The 19,892-nt window shown below is 56.4% G+C and overlaps 7 protein-coding genes across 7 annotated transcripts; 2 read left to right on the top strand and 5 right to left on the bottom strand.

Moving 5' to 3' along the window:
* Positions 1–362: 362 nt before the first annotated feature.
* On the bottom strand, positions 363–1,050 carry PUNSTDRAFT_21194 (kinase-like protein; the record flags this gene model as incomplete). The annotated part of the gene is made up of 4 exons (XM_007383759.1): positions 363–449; positions 505–714; positions 767–835; positions 886–1,050. Coding segments are annotated over 4 exons (531 nt in total), but the record flags the coding sequence as incomplete, so codon positions are not given.
* A 1,148-nt stretch (positions 1,051–2,198) lies between these two features.
* Positions 2,199–4,139, bottom strand: PUNSTDRAFT_52513 (uncharacterized protein; the record flags this gene model as incomplete). The annotated part of the gene is made up of 3 exons (XM_007383760.1): positions 4,041–4,139; positions 3,232–3,963; positions 2,199–3,178 (listed from the first exon to the last, which is right to left on the bottom strand). A coding segment is annotated over exon 3 (760 nt), but the record flags the coding sequence as incomplete, so codon positions are not given.
* Positions 4,140–5,981: 1,842 nt separating this feature from the next.
* Positions 5,982–6,158, bottom strand: PUNSTDRAFT_67673 (uncharacterized protein; the record flags this gene model as incomplete). The annotated part of the gene is made up of 1 exon (XM_007383761.1): positions 5,982–6,158. A coding segment is annotated over one exon (177 nt), but the record flags the coding sequence as incomplete, so codon positions are not given.
* A 2,672-nt stretch (positions 6,159–8,830) lies between these two features.
* PUNSTDRAFT_68246 (plasma-membrane proton-e) lies at positions 8,831–12,296 on the bottom strand (the record flags this gene model as incomplete). The annotated part of the gene is made up of 12 exons (XM_007383762.1): positions 8,831–8,979; positions 9,053–9,246; positions 9,307–9,359; positions 9,420–9,769; positions 9,824–10,446; positions 10,509–10,680; positions 10,735–11,008; positions 11,063–11,159; positions 11,211–11,364; positions 11,420–11,589; positions 11,710–11,816; positions 11,874–12,296. The coding sequence occupies 12 exons, from the start codon at positions 12,294–12,296 to the stop codon at positions 8,831–8,833; spliced, it is 2,766 nt and encodes a 921-aa protein (XP_007383824.1).
* Positions 12,297–13,210: 914 nt separating this feature from the next.
* On the bottom strand, positions 13,211–14,211 carry PUNSTDRAFT_143717 (uncharacterized protein; the record flags this gene model as incomplete). Its single annotated transcript, XM_007383763.1, has 1 exon — positions 13,211–14,211. The coding sequence occupies exon 1, from the start codon at positions 14,141–14,143 to the stop codon at positions 13,211–13,213; it is 933 nt and encodes a 310-aa protein (XP_007383825.1). The 5' UTR covers positions 14,144–14,211.
* A 244-nt stretch (positions 14,212–14,455) lies between these two features.
* On the top strand, positions 14,456–16,336 carry PUNSTDRAFT_126233 (uncharacterized protein; the record flags this gene model as incomplete). Its single annotated transcript, XM_007383764.1, has 1 exon — positions 14,456–16,336. Exon 1 carries the CDS (start codon positions 15,371–15,373, stop codon positions 16,334–16,336), a length of 966 nt encoding a protein of 321 aa, XP_007383826.1. The 5' UTR covers positions 14,456–15,370.
* Positions 16,337–18,188: 1,852 nt separating this feature from the next.
* PUNSTDRAFT_67288 (uncharacterized protein) lies at positions 18,189–19,312 on the top strand (the record flags this gene model as incomplete). The annotated part of the gene is made up of 4 exons (XM_007383765.1): positions 18,189–18,759; positions 18,819–18,920; positions 18,980–19,059; positions 19,133–19,312. The coding sequence occupies 4 exons, from the start codon at positions 18,189–18,191 to the stop codon at positions 19,310–19,312; spliced, it is 933 nt and encodes a 310-aa protein (XP_007383827.1).
* Positions 19,313–19,892: the final 580 nt, after the last annotated feature.

The raw sequence follows: 19,892 nt of genomic DNA on the forward strand, positions 1-19,892 counted from the left end.
GAACACCACTGAACAAGCTCGTAGTGCAGACACGCCGAGAAGTTGCCGACCTCGGGTCTTAAAAGGCTTGTGGAAACACTTACCAAGGATCTAGATCATGGACTTCGTCGTTCAACACCCTTTTTCTAGATGCTTGTTCATTTGTGCAGAACCTATGAAATTATGGCTTATATACTGATTGGAAACAACTGTTCTTTGCGAGAGCCCGCCCATTCATCGACCAAGAACTACTTCGTAGAATCCGGGGTGGTTAGGACACCGATTACCCGAGATATGGATGGTCTTTCAGATGGATCGTTGTCCCAACAAGCTTCCAAGAGAGCCCAAGTGCCGTCATCTAGCCCCAAATCATAGGCTCCTTTTGGACGTAGCGGCCGCTCGCCTGACAAAACTCTTGCGAATACTGTCCATTCTGGCAAGTGAGGAAAAATTTGCTCTCCGCAGAATATCTGACAGAAGCGTTAGATCTTGTGAAATGGCGTGCCATGTCTGAGCAAGGCTCACCTCCCACGAGGCCATAGCAAATGCGTATACGTCCGTCTCCCTCGTCGGCTGACCTGGATTGCTATTCTCTGCAAGCTCAGGAGCCATGTATCGCATCGTCCCCCCGCTCCTCGAAATAGATGGCGTAAAGGATTTGGGTCCAAGGACGGTTCTCGCCAAACCAAAGTCGCCCAGACGCGCACGTCTGCTCCCGTCCACAAGGATGTTGCGCTGAGAAATTGTGAGCAAGTCAAGGCATATTCGGTCAGTGTATGATATTCACCCCTTTTATATCTCCGTGTATCATCGCGCTTGCATGCATGTATTCCAATCCGCAAGCAACATCTGTAACCTGCCAATTTCAGCTGCAGATGATCGTTCGGCAAGGTACATATAACCCACCAGTTGCCTACGATTCGCTCGCGGGAATTTCTGGAGATAGGTTATCACATCTCCAAACGCCATCCATTCCGAAACTATACACAAATTGTGTGACTGAGAAACACCGAGGAAAGGAACAATATTTGGATGAGCAAGTTGTTTCCAAAACACAGCCTCTCTGCAGAAGTCCTATGTGACCGGATCAAACTGCGTACAACGCCATGATATCAGTTGGGCACGGACCAGTACACATTTCTTGCGGTCTGCGACATGCAAACGCATGATCTTGAGCGCGACAAGATCTCCGTTATATAGGCCTCGCCATACGTCCGCATAACCACCACAGGAATATGCCCCAGTTCCCTTCTGAACGATATTATCTATTCGATAAGACGCCGGAAGGATACCTTCCTGTCCACATAATCGGCTCAGATCGCGAACCAGACGCCGATAATTTGGGTCGGTGCGCGACGTGATGTCAAGGAGCTGAATGGATTTGCGGTAAGCATAGTTTCTACGTTATATTTGCGATCACTGACTTCGTCCAATTGATTAATGCGTGCTTTCGGACTGGAATCCACCTCCCTGAGCTCCAATTCCAGCTCCTTCCTCCTAATCGCCTCTTCCTTTTGCTTGATCTCATCCTCCTTATTTCTGATTACCTGCTCCTTCCGCTTGACTTCATCCTCCCGCCGCTGGACTATCAATTCCCTCCTCGTGATCTCTTCGTCCTTCGTCTTGACCTCCTCCAACTTCTGCTCCAACACTGCCTCCAATCTCTTCAATGTTGCGCTTGTCACCGAGGAAGTAGGAAACGGTGTTTGCTTCACCTCCGATGGCTTGCCCACCTTCTCCTCCTGCTCCCCCGTCCCTTCCGCGCGTTGATTCGCATCATCGACTTTCCGCCGTAACTGCGACACGGGCAGCGGCAGCGTCGCGCGAGCGCCCCTGCCTGCAGACATGAGCGTTTTTTGACGCTGAGTCGGAAGCGCGTCGAGCTCTGGCGTCTTCTCCGGTCTCGGAGTCGCGCTTTCGTTGCGCGCTTTAGACGCCGGCCACGTCCGCTGTGATCTCTCAACGCTTCCATTCGGTCTGGGCCCGTGCCCATGAGGACGAGAGTGTGGATCTGGTCTAGAAGAGTGCACGCCTGTGGATGGATGCCGAGCGGGCACAGGTCCATCAAAGCTGCGGTGCGAGCCTGCCTTGCTGCCGGCCGACTGCTGTCGCCGATCGGCATTCGAGTAGCTCTGCCGGCTCTCAATGCCCGCGTCACGCGGACGTCCGGTGGAACTGACGGGAGCCGGGGGTTGGCGGGGCCAGCTGGGCGAGCGCCCGTTCAGGTGTCTCCCGGGACCAAAGTCGTTCGGGAACTGGCGGGGGCGCCGCCGCGTCCCCCCATATGAGCCCGAAGAGGAGCTCCCATCCGACGAGACGCTGGATACGTTATCGCCTCTGAACCACGGCACCGCCTCTGGTGGGCGGATGGCGAGCAGCCTGGGCGGGGGTTGCTGGCCTGCGATCGTCTGGTATTGCGACTGTCCTCTGCCTGTTCCACTGCCTCCTCTGTGCTCTTTCTGCTGTGTCAGCTGTCTTTTCTCGCGCTCGATGAGGTCCGCGATTGCCTGGTGCTCTGCAATCATCTGCGCCTGCCATTCAGCATCCACCTCGGCCCCAGCGGCCCAGCGGCGCTCCTGGCGTTCGCGTTCGAGCGCACGGTCGAAATGCGTCTGAGCCAAGCGGATAATATCGGCCATTGCGGCGTCGTACTCGTCCCTAGCTGCCGAGAGCTGAGAAGCGGAGGGCTTGGAGCCAGTGCCGGAGGGAGAGGAGGTCGTTGTAAGGGTGGCGAGGCGCGACTCGTACTCATCCCGGACCCTCTCAACAACGGACTTCATGCTGCGCTCGATCCGGAAGCGGAGCCAGCCCTTCCATGCCTCGTCGGGCTCAAGGTCAATCGCGGCTGCGGGTGTGGACGGGGGATCCGGGGTGGGGGTAGAAGATGGATTGGCGTCGTTCGGGGGAGAACCAGGGCTGGGAGAGTTGGGAGAGTCCAGGACAGAGTGGGTGGGCTCCGCAAGAGTAGTCAAGGTCTCCATCGGGGCTTGCAGGTCTTAAGATCACTGGGATGGATTATGCCGGGCCAGACACGATATGATCTTTACCAGACAAAACGTGGATGGGTGTCGGGTGTTACGTGGAATATCAACGAGCAGCGTGTACGATAGGCGATGTGATACGCTGGGAGTGATTGCACTGGGTCCACCATGATGTATATTCGAGAGTGGACAACGTTGACAACGCGAGGCTAATGCAGGTAAGAGCTGTGTGAAACTGATTATACATACTGACTTGCTTACGACTCGCGAGATTCATCTTGGCGACCAGGCTGACCGAACCTCGAGTCCATCCATCGAAGTCATAAACACAAGCACAGCAGCACGCTGGCGCCCATGTTGACAACACAGGCTGCGTATATGTTCCTGTTTGAAGGCGCGAAGCTCGCCGCCGTCCAGTTGCCTGCCCTCGCCGTCGGACTGGACGACCTCGGATCCTCATCCGCGTATTTCATGTCTCCCTCTCGCCGCTGGACGTCTGGCAGAGGTGCCCGTTACATAGTTCCGATAATTAGCGCCGACGGGAATGTGGCGGAGGTCGAGCAGAATGTGAAGCACATCGCGAAGGGAGACATGGTAAGTTTCGGATGCGTCTCGGAAGTGGATGATGATGGCACAGTGACCAGTTCTTGTCCTTAACTTTGGCCTAAACGAACGCCATGGTCGGCAAGAGTACTCAGAAATACGCGCTCATTTCCAGATGCCGGGCTACCAAAGCAAGCTCGCTCTTCCAACGGCCCTTCACCGTGAAGCCATTTCCCTCCTTCCTTTATCCTAGTTTTCAGCAGGTGTCGATCCGGCGGCCGCAATATCGTTATCCGCCAACCTCGTCACCGCTTTCCACGCGTTCACGGCTGACCTCGGCCTTGGACTCATCCGCGACGCGTCCGGCAAGCCGTTGAACATTCCAGCTGACACGAAATCGGACCGGATTTTGGTTTGTGGCGGCGCCTCAAGTGCAGGGCAGTATAACATCCAGGTCACGGTACGTGTTCTCAACGAGGAGGCCTCTCAGACTTTTTGTATCTGTAGTGCTGACCACCAACATGTACATCCACATAGCTCCTTGCCCTAAGTGGATACACACATATCATCACCGCACCGTCGGCTTGGCACCACGCCGATCTCCTCTCGCTGAGCGCCTCGTGTGCGGTGAACTATGCGGCGCCCACCGTCCTCAAAGATATCGGCGGCCCCATCGAGTATGCGAACGACGCCGTCGGCGACTGACAGGAGACGATAGTCAAGTACTCTCCGCTGGTCAAGCCTGGCTTCCTGATCGTGATCTTGCACCCATCTGCTATACGGGCGGGAGGCCGGCTGTGACGCAGAGCGTTTTGTCTGTCCCACTGTATGAGTGCTGTATGCATTAATTCTTGATGAACGCGCCCGTCAAACTGAGTAAAGACCCTTCTGCACCATTTGCCTGATGCAACGATTCTCCACCTTGCGTGTCACGGTCAGCATTCCGAATATCCACTTCAGGGCAGCTTCATTTCGCACGACAAGCCACTTACTATTGAGAGGTTGATGTCGAGACCTCGTCCATGCGCGTTCATGGCCTTCTTGAGTGCTTGCGAGACCGCGAGAGGAGACCAAGTCAGTATTACGTCCATGACGCCCTCGTCAGATGAACTGAACGACCCCGGGTAGGTTACACAATCAACCAAACCAAGCGGTGCACCTCGCTGTCATAATGCTATTTACTGGTTTCGAAAGCGTGATCGCCACACTCTGGTCAGTACAACTCCCTTCTTCGCTGCTGCTTGCCTACCTCTCAGTCTTGACACTAGGTCCATGCAAGACGTCGATGGTCCGATGATCGCAGAGTCGGTGTACTCGGATATCTTCGCATCCGATTCAGAATTCATAGACTCCGATGATATAGCATATGCCCTTGATGCTGCTACACGGAAACTCCGCGATGCCCATGCTGATCTGAGTGGACGGGCGACGTACGTTCACTTTGGCTTGTGCTACAGTTGTTCTGGAGCCACGATGTGTAGGAATGCGATCGTGGTGTTTCCGGAGCGCAATGATGATATGTAGATTCGACGTAAAACGTTGCCATGATCCTTGTTTCGTGTTTCATCAATTCCATCCATCAAGTGGGTAATGATGCCGTAACACATTCAGACGTTTAGTGTCGCCTTACTCCGGGGTTTTTTTTAATGCGCGCCAGAAATAGCAGCGAGTTATACGCACACCAGGGCCAGGCGGTTGATGATGTATCTCGGAATGAATAATAGGCCTTTCGAGCAGACCGTGTCCGTGTGATACAACGTTTGTCTCGCAACCTCGGAGTAGAGGGTGAATGGTGAGTAATACATGCTAATACATGGTACTTGAGGATACTTATATGATGTTATATGATGTCTAACAATACAGTATGTAGCGACCTGGTCATATGTATTCCAATTCCGACTCCACATCGGACACAGCTTTCTCGTCCTGTGGTTGCTCCCGAACATCCTCGCCTGTATCGTCATTCCGCTGTGAAGGTTTAGGAACCTCCTCGTCACTTTCCAATTCGTCAACTTCAGACTCCTCGTCAAAAATTGCTGCGTGCAGTGTGGTGCTCGCCATCCTGGCGGAAACCGCATCCATCCGGGGCGAAGTGGAGGAGGAAGACGGAGGACGGCCCGGTTTGCGTGCGGATTCAGATGGCGTCGCCGGCGCCGGTGCAGTTGTAGAACTCCCTCGGGATGGGCCGGGTTGCGAATTGAGCGTTGACCATCGACATGATTCTAATCGGGACACTGTTCGCTTAACCATCCACAGACTCGCAGCATAACGAAGGCAATTACCTGCATGCTGCTCGAGTTGGAACTTTTTCTCAAACATGCCCCCGCAGTTCACACATTTAAGCTTCGCCCAGCTCATTTCGGCCTCTCGGCAAGAACCTTCGACGAAAAGAAAGAAGCATGCCGAGTTAGTTCTGAGGCTAAACGCCACCGTCCTCGTGGCTTTCGCAGGAAGGAGGTTCGCAATGAGGAAACGGAACGTACGACGGTGACGTTCCATCGCGTCCTTCCGGTTGAACGGCTTGCCGCACTTCGGGCAGGCGTATTTTCGCTCGCCCTTGTGTATGGTCGAGTGTCTCCTGAGATCGTTCTCCCGAGTAAAGACCTTGCCGCAATTCGGCTCGTTGCAGGGGTAACGGCTGTTATGCCACCGCATGTGATCTACATATGACGATTCGTAGGACGCGGGTGTCAGTGCGGTTACGGGAGTAGAAGGACGAAAACGTCACCTCTGAACGCGGTAGCAGTGTCGAAGGTGCTGCCGCAGTCCTCCCGGTCACATCGATACACTACACTCGCCTTGCCCCCTGCAGTCTCGTCTCCAGTACTTTGACTCCGGGTGCGTGTACCTGTATCCCGTCATCAGTATGAGAGCTCCTCGACTCAACGTAGAGACACACCAGGCCCATCTACGGCCATGCGATCCTCTTCCAGCTGGAATGTGGACGTAGACGCAGAGCAATCAGATAAATGTCGCGTGATCTTGTTCTCGGAATCTGGAGACCCTGGCACAGATGCAGCGGATTGACGGGAGACGCCTTCGATGCTCAATACGGCATAGCCGGGCGGGTTTGCCTGCGTATGTCGCCTTCGCCGACGCTTCTTCGAGTCGTGAGGATTGCCGCCTTCCTGCAGTACGGGAGGTGCCCATCGATATTTCGGCCCGTCTTCGTCTGCAAACGAAACGTTGTAGGCACCCATACCCGTCGCTTCCGGAGCGTTGGGAGCTGCGGATGGAGCAGAGGCAGCTCCTACCGTCCCGATGGCCCATCCTTTGACAACGCCGCCTGTCTGAATCATGGCCACCTCCGAACGGCGAATGCTCCACGGGTGACTGGCTACAGGCACAAGAACGATGAGCTGAAATGATCAAGTAGCTGAGTGCAGCACTCACTGGAGTAGCTCGGACGAGCATACGCGGCGGAAGGCGCACTGACCACGGGTCGCAGTTCTGCCTCTGCTTGCGGAGGAGACGACAGTGCGTTCGGACTGACAGTCCGACTCCCCTCCGCGGAGCCCTCGGATGACAAGGGGTAAGGCGAATATCGCTGCTTGGACGCATGCCGCCCCTTCCGCGAGGCCGACGGGCTACTGCTCCTCCGTGGCCGGGAGGTGCTGCTCGATGGATCCCCGTACGTGGCATCGTAATCACCTGTACCGTCGGAGTGCCCGAAATAAGTCGGTCGGGGGAGGACATTGTCCGGATGGTCTTGTGGGCGCCTGTAGGCATCCGGTTCATCTGGATCTTGCAGGATCTTCGCCAGTCCTAGGGGAGGCCGCGCTGGCGGTGCGTTACTTCGTCCTGGCGTCGCAGATGATGCAGGGCGTTCTGTAAGCGAAGAAGACCGGACACGCCGAGGGTCTTCGTTGGCTGCGCCCTTTGACGACTGAAACGGAACTATTACTCTCGATGTCGACAACGGGTGATGCGACTAGAGAAAACAGAAATTACCGGCGTCGCTCTGAAACGTGTTTGGAACGCGGAAGGGCTATCAGGCGGAGGATATTCTAGCGCTTCGTCGGGGTCGATTTGCATCCCGTCCTCCTGATCTCCCGCAGACGCGGGAGGAGCGGGGAGGTGAGGAAGCGTCGATATCCTGAACGGAGGGAGTTGTATGCCCGCTGGTGATGACGACGACGCTGTATCATCCGTCAGCTCAGACGTTGGAGCATTGAGTACGTCTTCGACATTCATGAGAAATATATATGGCTCTACGTAATGCCGCCGCACAATCGTCGTCAATCAATCATGAGCATTGTGCACGAGATGGAAAGATATCACCACACCAACCTTAAAGAGCGCGGCGTCGTCGGAAGCAAAGTCGCGTAGGGTGCTGGTGCCCCTTGGTCCCTGATCTTGATCACGATAGCAGCTTATAATCGGTGGGGCATCAGCAGAAGGGGGTGTGGCGTGCCGCTGTACGCCACAGTCATAGATTTATACATTTGGCGGTCGGGATCAGCCGCAGGCTGTTGTCGGCCTCAAAAGGTCATCCGCATCAGGGCTGATGATTGTCTGTGAGCATGGTTCCCGGGAAAAGACAAAGAAACCGCGCCAAAACGCCTGTTCGAGCCTAATCCGGTCCGAGAAGAAGCTTCATTTCCTGCGGGGCAGGGCGACGGCCATTACGCCACAATTACAAGCGCTCCCAGAACAGGCACAACGGTTCACAGTCCGGCGATACAGTAAAGGCCCGGGCGATGCCAGGAGACGACAGCATGTTCCCGACATATGTATCTGGACGTCGGCCGGGTTGCGGCAGGCGCACCAGTCGACGTAAAGCGCTGAGATCAAAAGATCGATAGCATGGTGAGGCGTGAGAAGATGACCATCTAGGTACGACACAGCGTCCGCCACCAGCTCCTTTGTCGGACGTGCAATAGCCACGGGATCACCGGACGGTCGCACGACGGATGAGGATTCCCAAGGCGACTGGTAGACACACTCCGCCAAGCGCCAGTGTGGGTGGAGAGAAGCCGGGGGAAGGGCCCGACGACGCGCCCCACGGTGCATTGTGCTACCACACCAACCAACTGGACGCCCGCGCCACAGCACGCTGCGTTCATAGAACCTCGGAACCGGCTTTACTCTCCCGTTCGGCGGCGCCACAACGCCATCTCATGCTCTGCTCCAGAGTCCAGAATCCCTTACATGGCGATCTGCCCGGTAAGCCGGACCTGCGATGACGATACCCAGCCTGAAGCAGATTAGCACATTACAAATACATACATACATCCGATGACCCGCACTTCGATAGCGTGTTGCATCTGCATCTAACTCATTGTTCGCGTCTTTGGGGCGTTGCGTTTGATATGACGCACGCGCGATCAGTCGTCCGGTTCAGCCGGAGTCTGCCCAACGATCTTGTAAATATCTCTACCGTTCGTGTCCTTGCGCTCATGCACGACCGTAATGCGTTGCAGCTCGTTGATGAAATCTTCCACCTTCCGATCGATCTTGCCTCGTTGCGAACGGCCTGAACAAAAGTGCGCGCCACATGATCAGCACCGGATCCGTCCGCAAAGTCGGCAGCGGTGTTAAACACGTACCAAGGTTGTTCAGCCACTTCCACTGGTTGAGGATGAAGTACACGATGCTGAGCACCACGATGACAGCGATCGAGTACGCCCAGATACGTATGACCGTGACGATATCAACGTGGCCGTTGTGCGGCGCAGCACCGGACAGCCAGCCGAAGATGGCCATGATCGAGGCGATGATGTCGACGGCCAGCACCGCGCCGCTAAAACGTTCCTCAGCGCTAAGATGAGATGACACGGTGGGCGGGGGAGGGGTTGCTTACACGAGCTGCCAAGACGGCCAGGTCCATTCGCCGTCGCCGAGTCGAGTAATGAACTGGACGAAAAAGGTAAACAACGTTGTATCCCATACGAGGAGTTACGCCACCACACGTACGATCAACCAGTTTTCAGTCAGCGCCACCTCGAGGAAGATGACCTCCTGTACCGAGCCCCAGTTCTGTATGATACCGCCTTTCCCGTCCGAGCCGAGGAAGAGCGTGCCTCGAATGATCCACGTCGCGGCTGCAAGCAGTATGCCCAGAAGCGTCGAAAGTACCCAGATCTTCGGCAGTTGCCACTCCACCGGCTGGCGCGCACACGGCGCGTGGTCGTACGCGATCGCAATGGTGGCGACATCTGCGAATAACGCGAGGAAGACGACGAGGTCAGCGCGAATCGTTTCCTTCAGGATAATCGTCGAGAGGGTCAAGTAGATTTCCAAATGCAGACAAAGCGCTATACGGTCTGGAGGGAACAACATTCAGCAGCTGCGTTCCCATATGGAGCATTTCCACTCACAGACAATGTAGGCCTTCATGCGGTGGAAGATCTGCCGCGCAACCTTGATCGCGGTGATAATCGTCGACAGACCCTCGTCGAGGAACACGACCGCGGCAGCCGACCGCGCCGCATCGCTGGCTCCCTCCACCGCAATACCGCAGTCCGCCTTCTTGAGCGCCGGCGCGTCGTTGACACCGTCACCCGTCATCGCAGTCAAATGCCCGCGCCTCTGAAGCATCTCGACGATCTGGTACTTGTGCTCCGGGAACACCTCCGCGAACCCGTCAGCCGCCTCCACAAAGTCGTGCAGCTGCGAGCCGCCCATGCCTCCGTTGATCAGTCGCTCAGAGTCGTACACGTTGGTGCCCATGTTCAGCATCTTGCACGTCTCCTTTGCGATGGCCACGGCGTCTCCGGTAAGCATCTTGACTTTGACGCCCAGCTCGCCCGCCTCGTGGATCGTCGCCGCCGTATCGCTCCGGGGAGGGTCGAACATTGGAAGTAGGCCGAGCACTTGCCAGTCTCCATCGCCCTCCTTGACCGCGACACCGAGCGAACGGAAACCCCTCGACGCGAACTCCTGCGCCTTTTCCTTATACCGCGCGCTGATGTCAGCCGGGACGTTGCACAGCTTCAAGATACTAAACTCGGGGTGAGGTGAATAAGAAGACAACGAGCTCCCGTGACACAAGGAGGGACATACGCGTTCGGCGCACCCTTGGCGCAGGTATAATGCTTTCCGTCTTTTTCGACTTCAGCGGTGATCCGCTTTGAGACGGGATCGAAGGGACGGAAGCTGGACGTCTTCCAGCCGCTTTGGAGCATCTCTCGCGTCTTGGGGTAGTCCTTCACCGTCTGTACCGTGACCTTGTCGACTGCGAAGCGTCTTTCAGGTTACCTCGTCGGGATCGAGATCTGACGAGACTCACTGGGGTCGAGCAGTTTGACGTTGTGCGACGAAGCCAGGACCGCGACACACATCATCCAGTTCGGATCGACGCCCTCCGCCACGAATGGCTCGTGTATGCTGAGCTTGTTCGCCGTCAACGTGCCGGTCTTGTCCGAGCATAGGATGTTGCACCCGGCGAGTGACTCGATAGCGGTCAACCTCTGTACGATGGCCTTGCGCTTTGCAAGGTATGCAGCCCCGACGGCGAGCGTGGTCGTGGTGACACATGGGAGGCCGACGGGAACACCGATTATCTTTAACAGCGATCAATGCGGGCCCATAAGACACGGCAGGCGGCTGCCACTTACGAGGAAAATCAGGGTATAGATTAGCAAGTTGTCTTCCTTTGGTTGGGAAATCCTCGTGCTGCGGAAAAATCCCCCTACCCATACGGCAAACAGGAATCTACGTGATAAAGTAAGCGTCACGAACGTTACGTCCAACTTATGGACTGACATGACCACCAAAACGAGGAGCGTAGTGCCGATAATGTTCATCACTCTCTGAAAGTGGCCTTGGTCCTTCGAGCCAGTGACGAGGGACGCAGTCCTGCCCACGAACGACTTCTTGGCAGTCGCGATCATACGTGCATAACACTTGCCGCGTTTACCTGGAATTGTTTAACGTGAGTATATGCGCATAAGAAGATGTCGATTTAAACTCACTTATCGTGGTATAGTACACCGTATCGCCATGGAACTTGTCAACGGCCAGAGACTCGCCGGTAATCGCCGACTGGTCAACAGAGCAAATGGCAGGTCCCTTGTCGATCTTCTCGTCCTCATCGGCCTGTTGCTGCTCCTCGCCACCGTCCTTCTGTTCATCGTCCTCGTCGCTCTCTCCCCCATGCTCCTGCTTCTCTTTCTTTCTGTCGCTGGATTCAGGCTGCTTGCGCGAGGCCTGTCCGGGAGCGCCGCTCGAGCCTCCGGAACTCTGACCCTTTTCTCGTTTGGACTGTTCAGCGCGTTCCATGATCTGCCTACCCTTTGACCCGTCTTTGTCCGAGTACTCTGCGAGAAGGACGGCATCTCCGGGTATCGTTTGACCTTCCTCGATGAGAAGCTGTCGCGACACCAGTTAAGCAAAGCACACAACCGTCACATCAGCGAGAGCTCTTACAATATCCCCCGGTACAAGATCGCGCGCCTCGATTTCCTGCTCTTGACCGTTACGGATGACGAGGGCCTTCATGGCGATGCCAGCCTTGAGCTTCTCCACGATATCGCCCGCCTGTTTCTCTTGGTACCACCCCACGAACGCGTTCAGCGCCAAAATGCCGATGATCACGCCAAAGTCGACCCAGTCTCTCAGCCCTCCGGCGAGCGCTACCGCCACCTCCATCACGTAGAGGATGGGGCCGCGGAAAAAGCCGAGCACCTTCAGCACCTGGTTCTCTTTCGCCGACGTCAGCTCGTTGTAGCCGACACGTTCGCGCCGTTTCGCGGCTTCGGCGTCATCGAGGCCGCGTTGCATGTCGGTTTCGAGCCACTCCTCCGGGACGCGCGCGGCGCCGGACTGGGTCTTGACCTTTTTCCAAGGCATGTACCATCTCTACGTGTCGGCGACGACCGTGAGTTCGTCGGGATGCAGTATAGCAGGGGGAGGGACCATATAGTACTCACACGCTTGTACTCGACGTCTTCGTCGTCATCACCGTCTTCGTCCGCAGGCTTCGCCCTCGCCGCATTGTCGATAAAGTGCAGCAGCGCGCCGTACTCGTCGTCGCCACCAAAATCTGAGAGCACGATCAGCAGAGGGATCATCCTCAGCGTATACCGAATGTGCGCGCACCATCGTCTTCTGGCTCCTTCCCCTTCCGGTCCTCGTCGCGGGCGTGGTCGTGTTCGTCGTTCGGCGCGTGGTTCGAGCCTTTCTCGGGCTCGTTATTCGAGCTGCCGTTGATGGCGGTCGCGTCAGAATCACGATTGTTACCGCGCGCGTGCGGTGCGGGGTTGGTGGACATGGCTGGCTAGCTAGGCCGCGCCGAGCAGGGGAGGAGCGTTCGGTTTTTTGCTCCCGAGCATGGCGGCGAGCTTAAGTATGGGTGGTGTGTCTGAGTATATGCATTGCACGGCATGACGCAGTAGTCCCGTTCCGAAAATAATATGACGGTGTGCGCAGGACGTTTGTAAATAGCCCGGCCGGTAAGTAATGCCAATGTGTCAGGAGCAACTTGAGACTCAGAGCAAGCCATGATGCGTGCGAACCTAGCGAAACGAACTCACGCGTGACGTCAGTGCCACTCTCGTTCCTGCCGTTTCTCTTCTCCAGTGGAGCTAAACTGAACTCAATCTGACTGAGAACACTGGAGGCGCTGGCCAGACCTTGTCCGGGAGGATAATATGGCATAGCATAGGTTATCAAGAGCATAGTAGATACATGATTATAGGTGCGATAAGCATGCATGAATGTAAATCAAGGTCGGGATCCACAACCTCGCCGGCCTTCAGCTCTCGTCATGTTGATTCCTTGAGCGTCGTCAAAGCCTTGAACACCAGATTCATGACAAACAACACATGCTCCCTCTCCCCTTCCCTCACCCTGCTCAGCACTGACGACACGAACCTGTCAGGGTGCCATAAGAGAAGCTCCTTCTCGAGCAAAGACGATCCCGATTTGGTGATCGCGATTCGTGCCGGATGGAGGATGAATGCACAGACGTTTTCCATCGTGAGACGCTCCAGAAAGCGTTCGCCAAAGATCGGCCACGGGATGTCGTCGAAGCCGAGCGCGCCATTCAACGGCGTCGCCCACCAGGTATCGTAGTCCACGAGCTGCTTCTCCTCGTTCCTGTAAGTGAGCTCCGCCTCGGCTCGTGCTCTTTCGCGTTTCTCCTGCTCGAGCCTCCGCAGCCTCTCCTGCTCCGCCCTCTGTGCTTGCTCCGCCCTCCTCCGCGCCTCCCACTTTTCGGAAAGCTTCCGATCCCTCTCCGCACGCAACGCCCTCCTGTTCTCAATCACCTCGGGGCGCGACACTCGGTCAAGCCGCTCCCCGACCTTCATGACAGCGTGTCTCAACAAAATATCGATATCCGCGCTCCGCACGGCGTCCAGCACCGCCCGGTCCGCTGGGTCCTCCGGGTCAAGCTGGATCTGGTACTCCTTCCACTTCCGCGGGTGCCAAAACTCTGTACTAGGAGGCCCTTCCGGCACCGACTCGAGCTTGATTTTGACCGGCACCAATGGGTCGTAGTGGTCGATCTCGGACATCTCCACCACGCGCCACTTCTTTTGCGAGCGCCGCCGCTTCTCCGCCTTCTCCTTCGCCTTCTCTTCGCGACGACGCAGGGTGATGCTGCCGTACGAGTCGCGCTGCAGCGCCCGCGCCGACCGACTATTCCGGCGCTGAAGTTGTTGGCGCTGGTGTTCGCTCTTGACGTTGACGCCCATCGTAAACGGAAGAACGAAGTGTAGTGATCGATAGGAGGCACGGAAGGGGCAGTAGGGCGAAGGATATCTGAGGAGACAGGCGGAAAAGGGAGGGTTTTTGTATCTTTGGCGATGCGGTGTGGCCGAGTGTCGGAGAGCGAATTCGAGGGGGAGGGGGAGAATATTGTACAGTTTTACCTTGTACAGTTGTGGCCTTGGCCGCAAACGAAAGCGTGCGTCCGTACACAAGGGAAAATGCATTCGCGGCATCTGGCCATTAGATGTGTCACCGTGAGAGTCCCGGGGCGAATGGCATATCCGCATGTTCAGGTCGACGTGGGCCAGCGGAAGGTCCGTACATGCCTGATTGAGCGCCTCTGGACCAGCGAGCGATCTTGAGAAGACAGTTACTGCGCAATGGACGCGATGCCTCTCCTCGGACTGTGAGTTTGTGGCTCCTGCCTCGTGAGTCGTAGCCTGTCTCTTCTTGAGTCTGCGTGAGCATTTTCTGTTTGCCTGAACATCGTTCCTGTTGGCTTTGTTAAAGTGACTCAGTGCTGGGCATCCGACAGTTCAAGATGGTGATAATCGACCCTTGATTCCCATGGTTATGAGGCCATCAGACGACACAGAGGAGTTATATGTCGGGCAAAGGGAGTTGAGTCGGCCTTGTCCGATACTCCGAGTCGCCGGGTATCAGGGGGGCTGTGGCTGTGCGATGCAGCTGTGAGCCTCGAGGACGCGCTCTCCGGAGGACTCGGTGGGCGAAACCACGCACACAGCCAGAGGGTACGCATCAGCAACGAGGCGCAGAGTACGCTTCAGCGCGCTGGACTTGACGTCGCTGTTGACCATAGCGAGTCACGAGCGACAGCATGTCGGTCGCTGCAGGTTCCCGATAAGGCAATATAGCCCCTGACAGCGTCGTGCTCCGGACCCCACGTTCCGAATACAAAAGGCGGGCGAGCGCGCAACATGTGGCAATTGCTCCTTGACCGATAACGACGACCAGAGGCCCATCGAACGCTATTGAGCATAGGAGGCGTCGTGCAACCATCGAAGAGGACAGCACCCGAACGTTTTGTGTGCTGCACTGCCCAACTTTCGGGGGGCCTCGCCTTGCCCAAATAAGATACAAGGAAGGACAATAGCGCCAGCGACCCCTGTGTGGCTTTTTGTGGCCTTGTTAAAGGGTGGATCTTCTTGCTGTGACTGCGACTAGCGTATATATATCACGACGCGCTCGAGATGGCACGGTCGCCCCCTTGCTTCCGTTCGAGAAGACCACTTCGCCCCAAAGCGAATCGTAGTGTAACCGCCACAGGACCATCCACGCAGGTGCCGGAAATGTCTTCCTCAGCTCCTGCTCCCCGACGGTCGGCACGTCTCAATCGTCGAGCACATCCATATCCTCCAGAGGCAGCGACGCCCGGCTCTGTCGTCCCTGATGGCGGCCGTGATCCCGCCCACGCCACGACCTCGCGCCGATTTTCTCCGCCTACGCCAAACAGACGCCCTGGACGACCTAAGCCTCTTGCCGCTGACTTCAGCACCACCAGCACGTTGACGACGCTGAGTGTCCTGGAGGCGGAGCTGGCCGCCAATCGACATCGATCCACGAGTCAGACGCCAGAGTTCGAAGCAACTCTGTCCAGCTCGGACGACGGCGAGGGTGCGATGTCCCCATCGAACCCGCGGACGCCGCCTCCGCGCCCGTTGCCGTCCCAGTCGGCGATCCTGACGCCGCGCAAGCTCGCGCGGGAGGCTCGCCTCCCAATGTCCCAGTCGCAGGAGCCTGTAAACTTCTGGCACGACGATAGCCAGCAGTCGGCGACCGACAGCCAGGTACAGCACCTCACGACGTTCCTTCCGGTCGTCGAGAAGAGTAATGAGGAGGAGAAGATTACGGCGAGGCGGCGGATCCAAGCTTCGGCACGCTTGTCGCAGGGGGCCCAGTTGATGCGGGAGCGAGGCCTGCGTAGAACGTTAGAGAATGCCACAGGCGACGTCTTCACCGATTCGCAACGCATATATGAGCATGCTTCTGGGGACATCGACCAGGGGGACGACAACATCACGGAGATCGTGGAAGAGGAAGGAGAGGAGCTGGGACGACGGCTGGGGCCGCAGGGCACCTTGTTGGATGAAGGCGTGGATGGCGTTACGAGGACGAACTGGTATTCAAGCCAACGTAGAAACGACGGCGGATATTAGCTGCGTGATCCGGTGGTTTGTGGAAGAAATGGATCGGGCGCGATATGGAAGGCAAGGGAGTAAGGACCATCGTATGCGTTAAGGGCAACTGTATGACCTCACATGTCACATATATTATTGTTCGGACTCGTAGTTGCCTTGTATGAGCATCATTCCACAGCGGTAGATCTTTTGCGACCCGTCCGCGTATTATCCAGCCCAGCGCCTAGGGTTGAAGCAAGGAGATTCGGAGTCCACAGCCGCCAGCATGTGTTGCGAGATACCACTGTGCGGAAAGTTTTGATGAACGATGCAGCTCTACCTGCTCGTGCGATACCTGACGAGTCAGGCCTTCATCGTAGATACCGTAAGTCGAGAGGAATGTTCCATATCATGCGAGAGATGAAGGAGGTATGTAATAGCCATTCAGTCTGATCTTGTTGCGGCGTCGTGTACGAAGAAAAACTGGCTCCGCCCGCCACTCTTCACCACCGCCTCGTTGCCATTCTGGCTCTGACGTCCACAGCTCTCGATGGCCATCTCAATTAATGGAGCTCTACACACGCTCGGTCCAGCATGGCAAGGTGCACTGCAAGGCTGTCTATGCTACGTACAAAGGGTACTGTATAAAAATGGGTCCTCTGTCTTGCGGCTTGTAGTCATGGTCCCGCCCCTGCACCTCAAGACGTGGGCGCTCATAGCACATACATCTGAAGTCTTGACGACTCGTTGCTCTTGGTCTCGCGTCAACCTGCATTCGACCATTATTCTCTTCAGCCATGGCTTCCAGTCCAAAATCTCCGTCGCCTCTCATGCGTCGTCCGAGACGTCGCAACGCGGTCGACAGCCTGACAGACTATATGCGTGCTCCCCCAATGGGTGCGTTCTCCTAATGTCCAGAGGACCGCATGAACTCAATCGCGCGTTTTGGACACAGGAGCGATATCCTCACCGGCTTCGCTCAGCTCTACACCTAGCGAACGAACACGAAAAGTCCGGTTCGCGCTGGATGGCTTCACGGATCTCGTCCAGCCGGGCGACGATGACGGACAGCGCATGTAGAGAGGCCATTCCTTGAGGTCTTCGTCGGGCTGCCATCCTTCAAGGCGACCCATTCCTCGTTCGCCTCCTCATCACGCGGTATGAGACTGCCGTGCACACGCATGGCCCAAAAGCTTGGAGCTTGAATGCCGTTTTGTTTACACGACGTGTGCTTTTATGTACTAAGTAAATTGGGCTTGTAGGCGCGCTTCACGATACTTTGACGTGTTCGGCGCATTCATTGTACTTCTATCATATCCATTATATTTGTATCTTTACCATTGCTGAACAATCCATTTGCTTGGGCTACGGTATGTCATCTCCGTGCTTTGACTTGGGCACTGGCCCTTAGACTAGGGTTACCGGCGTTCGGTAGTTGAACGGGGCCGACTTTGTTTCACCTGACGCACCCCAAGCCGCCACCGCCGCCGGCCCCGACTCGCTCAATCTTATCCTCCTCCTCTCCTCCTCCTCCTCCTCCTCCTCCTCGTGTCCTCACTGTACTGCAATGGTTTCTCCTCCTAAACCTTGGGAACGCGCTGGCACTGGATCAATACCTACGACCTCACCAATGTCCTCTGCATCCGCCGCAGCAGCGTCAAGTGCTGCGAGCACATCGGCGCCCTCAGCGGCCACAGCAGGACCTTCCACTTCCTCTGTCTCCTCATCTTCACCGCCTGCGGTACCCACACGACCTGCCGCTATTCAGTCTGCCGCACCTGCACAACCCACATTTCCCGCTACAGCTGCAACCTCAGCTTACGGCTCGCCTTACTCAAGCGTGACTCCATATAACCGCTTCGGCACTGGCTATGGAGGGTATGGAAACAGCATGTACAGCGGTTACGGCTCGTACGGTGGTTTTGGAGGGGGGATGTACGGGTCCTCCATGTATGGAGGCTTCGGCAACGGGATGTACGGCAACGGGATGGGCTACGGCATGCCCGGTCCGCCCGGCTTCGACCCAAACAACCCGTCGTTCAGCGCCGCCCTCGACAGCGCTACGCAGCCTACGTTCGCGCTTCTGCACTCGCTCGTATCGACCGTGTCGTCGCTAGCGCAGATGCTGGAGAGCACCTTCATGGCGACGCATTCCTCGTTCTTCGCCATGGTCGGCGTCGTCGACCAGTTCACCGTCCTACGCAATGCGCTCGGCTCCGTGCTGGGGCTCTTTGGGCTGGTACGGTGGATGCGGGATATGTTGCTGGGGAAGCGGAGTAGTGGAGGGATGAGGGGCGAGTTTAGGGACTTCATCAACGGGAAGCCGGTGCAGGGACCCATGCCTCAACGGCCCGGTCCGCCACCGAGCAAGAAGCCAGTGATCATCTTTTTGTTGGCGGTGTTTGGCATACCGTATGCAATGCATCGGTTGATGAAGATATTGGCGGAACGGGCGGCGCAGGGTGAGTTATGATGTCCTCGTGTCACGCTGAGCCATTTGGAACTGACATCGTTCATCTAGGCCAATTGACATTGCCCGGCCAACTTCCGCCACTGGACCCTTCACAGCTATCGTTCGCGAGAGCGCTGTACCCATTCACGCCTTCCAACTCAGCAGAACTCGGTGAGCCATCGTCTGACACTTGTGTGTGTGAAGTGGGGCACTGATGACTTTCCATGAAGCTCTGAAAGAGAATGAGATTGTCGCGATCATGGGCAAGCTCGACCCCAGCACAGGCGTCGAAGTTGACCCTCGCATGGAGGTGAGTTCATTGTCTTGCATCCATTATCATTGCGTATCCATTGGACTGCACGCTCATGCTTGTGTTCAACCAGGTCGACACTGAATGGTACAAAGGCCGCACACGCGACGGCCGAGAAGGCTGGTTCCCCCGAAAATGGGTGCAGGCACTCGAGCGCACTCAACCCCAAAACCAAGCAGCGGAGCCCAAGAAGATCGAAGACTCTGCGCCGGTACCAGCTGTGGCTGAGAAGGTACCGGTCAAAGCTGCGTGAAACCATGGGCATGGAGGTGTGGAGGAGGCGGAGGATGGGCGATGTTGTTTGCATCCGGATGAATATATGCATGCTAGCCTTCGTTAGATTACGCTTCGCTATCTTAATGTTCGCTCCTTCAGCAGGCCATGGATGTAATGTTACCGCGCTGTGTGAAGCCCGTGTCACACAGCGCATGACTCTCACAGCGCGCTTTTACAGCTTTGCGTGTGCTTGAATCCAACTTCATCGATCATCCCCAGCACACAATTGTTGGCCCTCTCGATAGCGTCCATTGTCCGCATGGCCCACTTTTTGAGCTCTGTTGATGGCCTCGTTGATGAGGATGGACGACGCTACTCCTTCGCATCCGATGAGAATGAAACAGCCTCCGATCTATCTGGACCAGGTCGTATCGTCAACAACGCAATCTCGTGGGCTGGGCAACGCATCAACGATACCTTAATGCCAACGCTTGTACCAGCTTCCGATAGTCCTTTCGATATAACGGCAAATGGGGTCGGCCATGGGTACAGCCTTGCTTCGGAGGATAACGACACTGCGAGCGACCTGAATGGCGTCGGTCGAACCCTCGACAATG

Source organism: Punctularia strigosozonata (assembly GCF_000264995.1).
Source record: "Punctularia strigosozonata HHB-11173 SS5 unplaced genomic scaffold PUNSTscaffold_6, whole genome shotgun sequence".
NCBI lineage: Eukaryota > Fungi > Basidiomycota > Agaricomycetes > Corticiales > Punctulariaceae > Punctularia > Punctularia strigosozonata.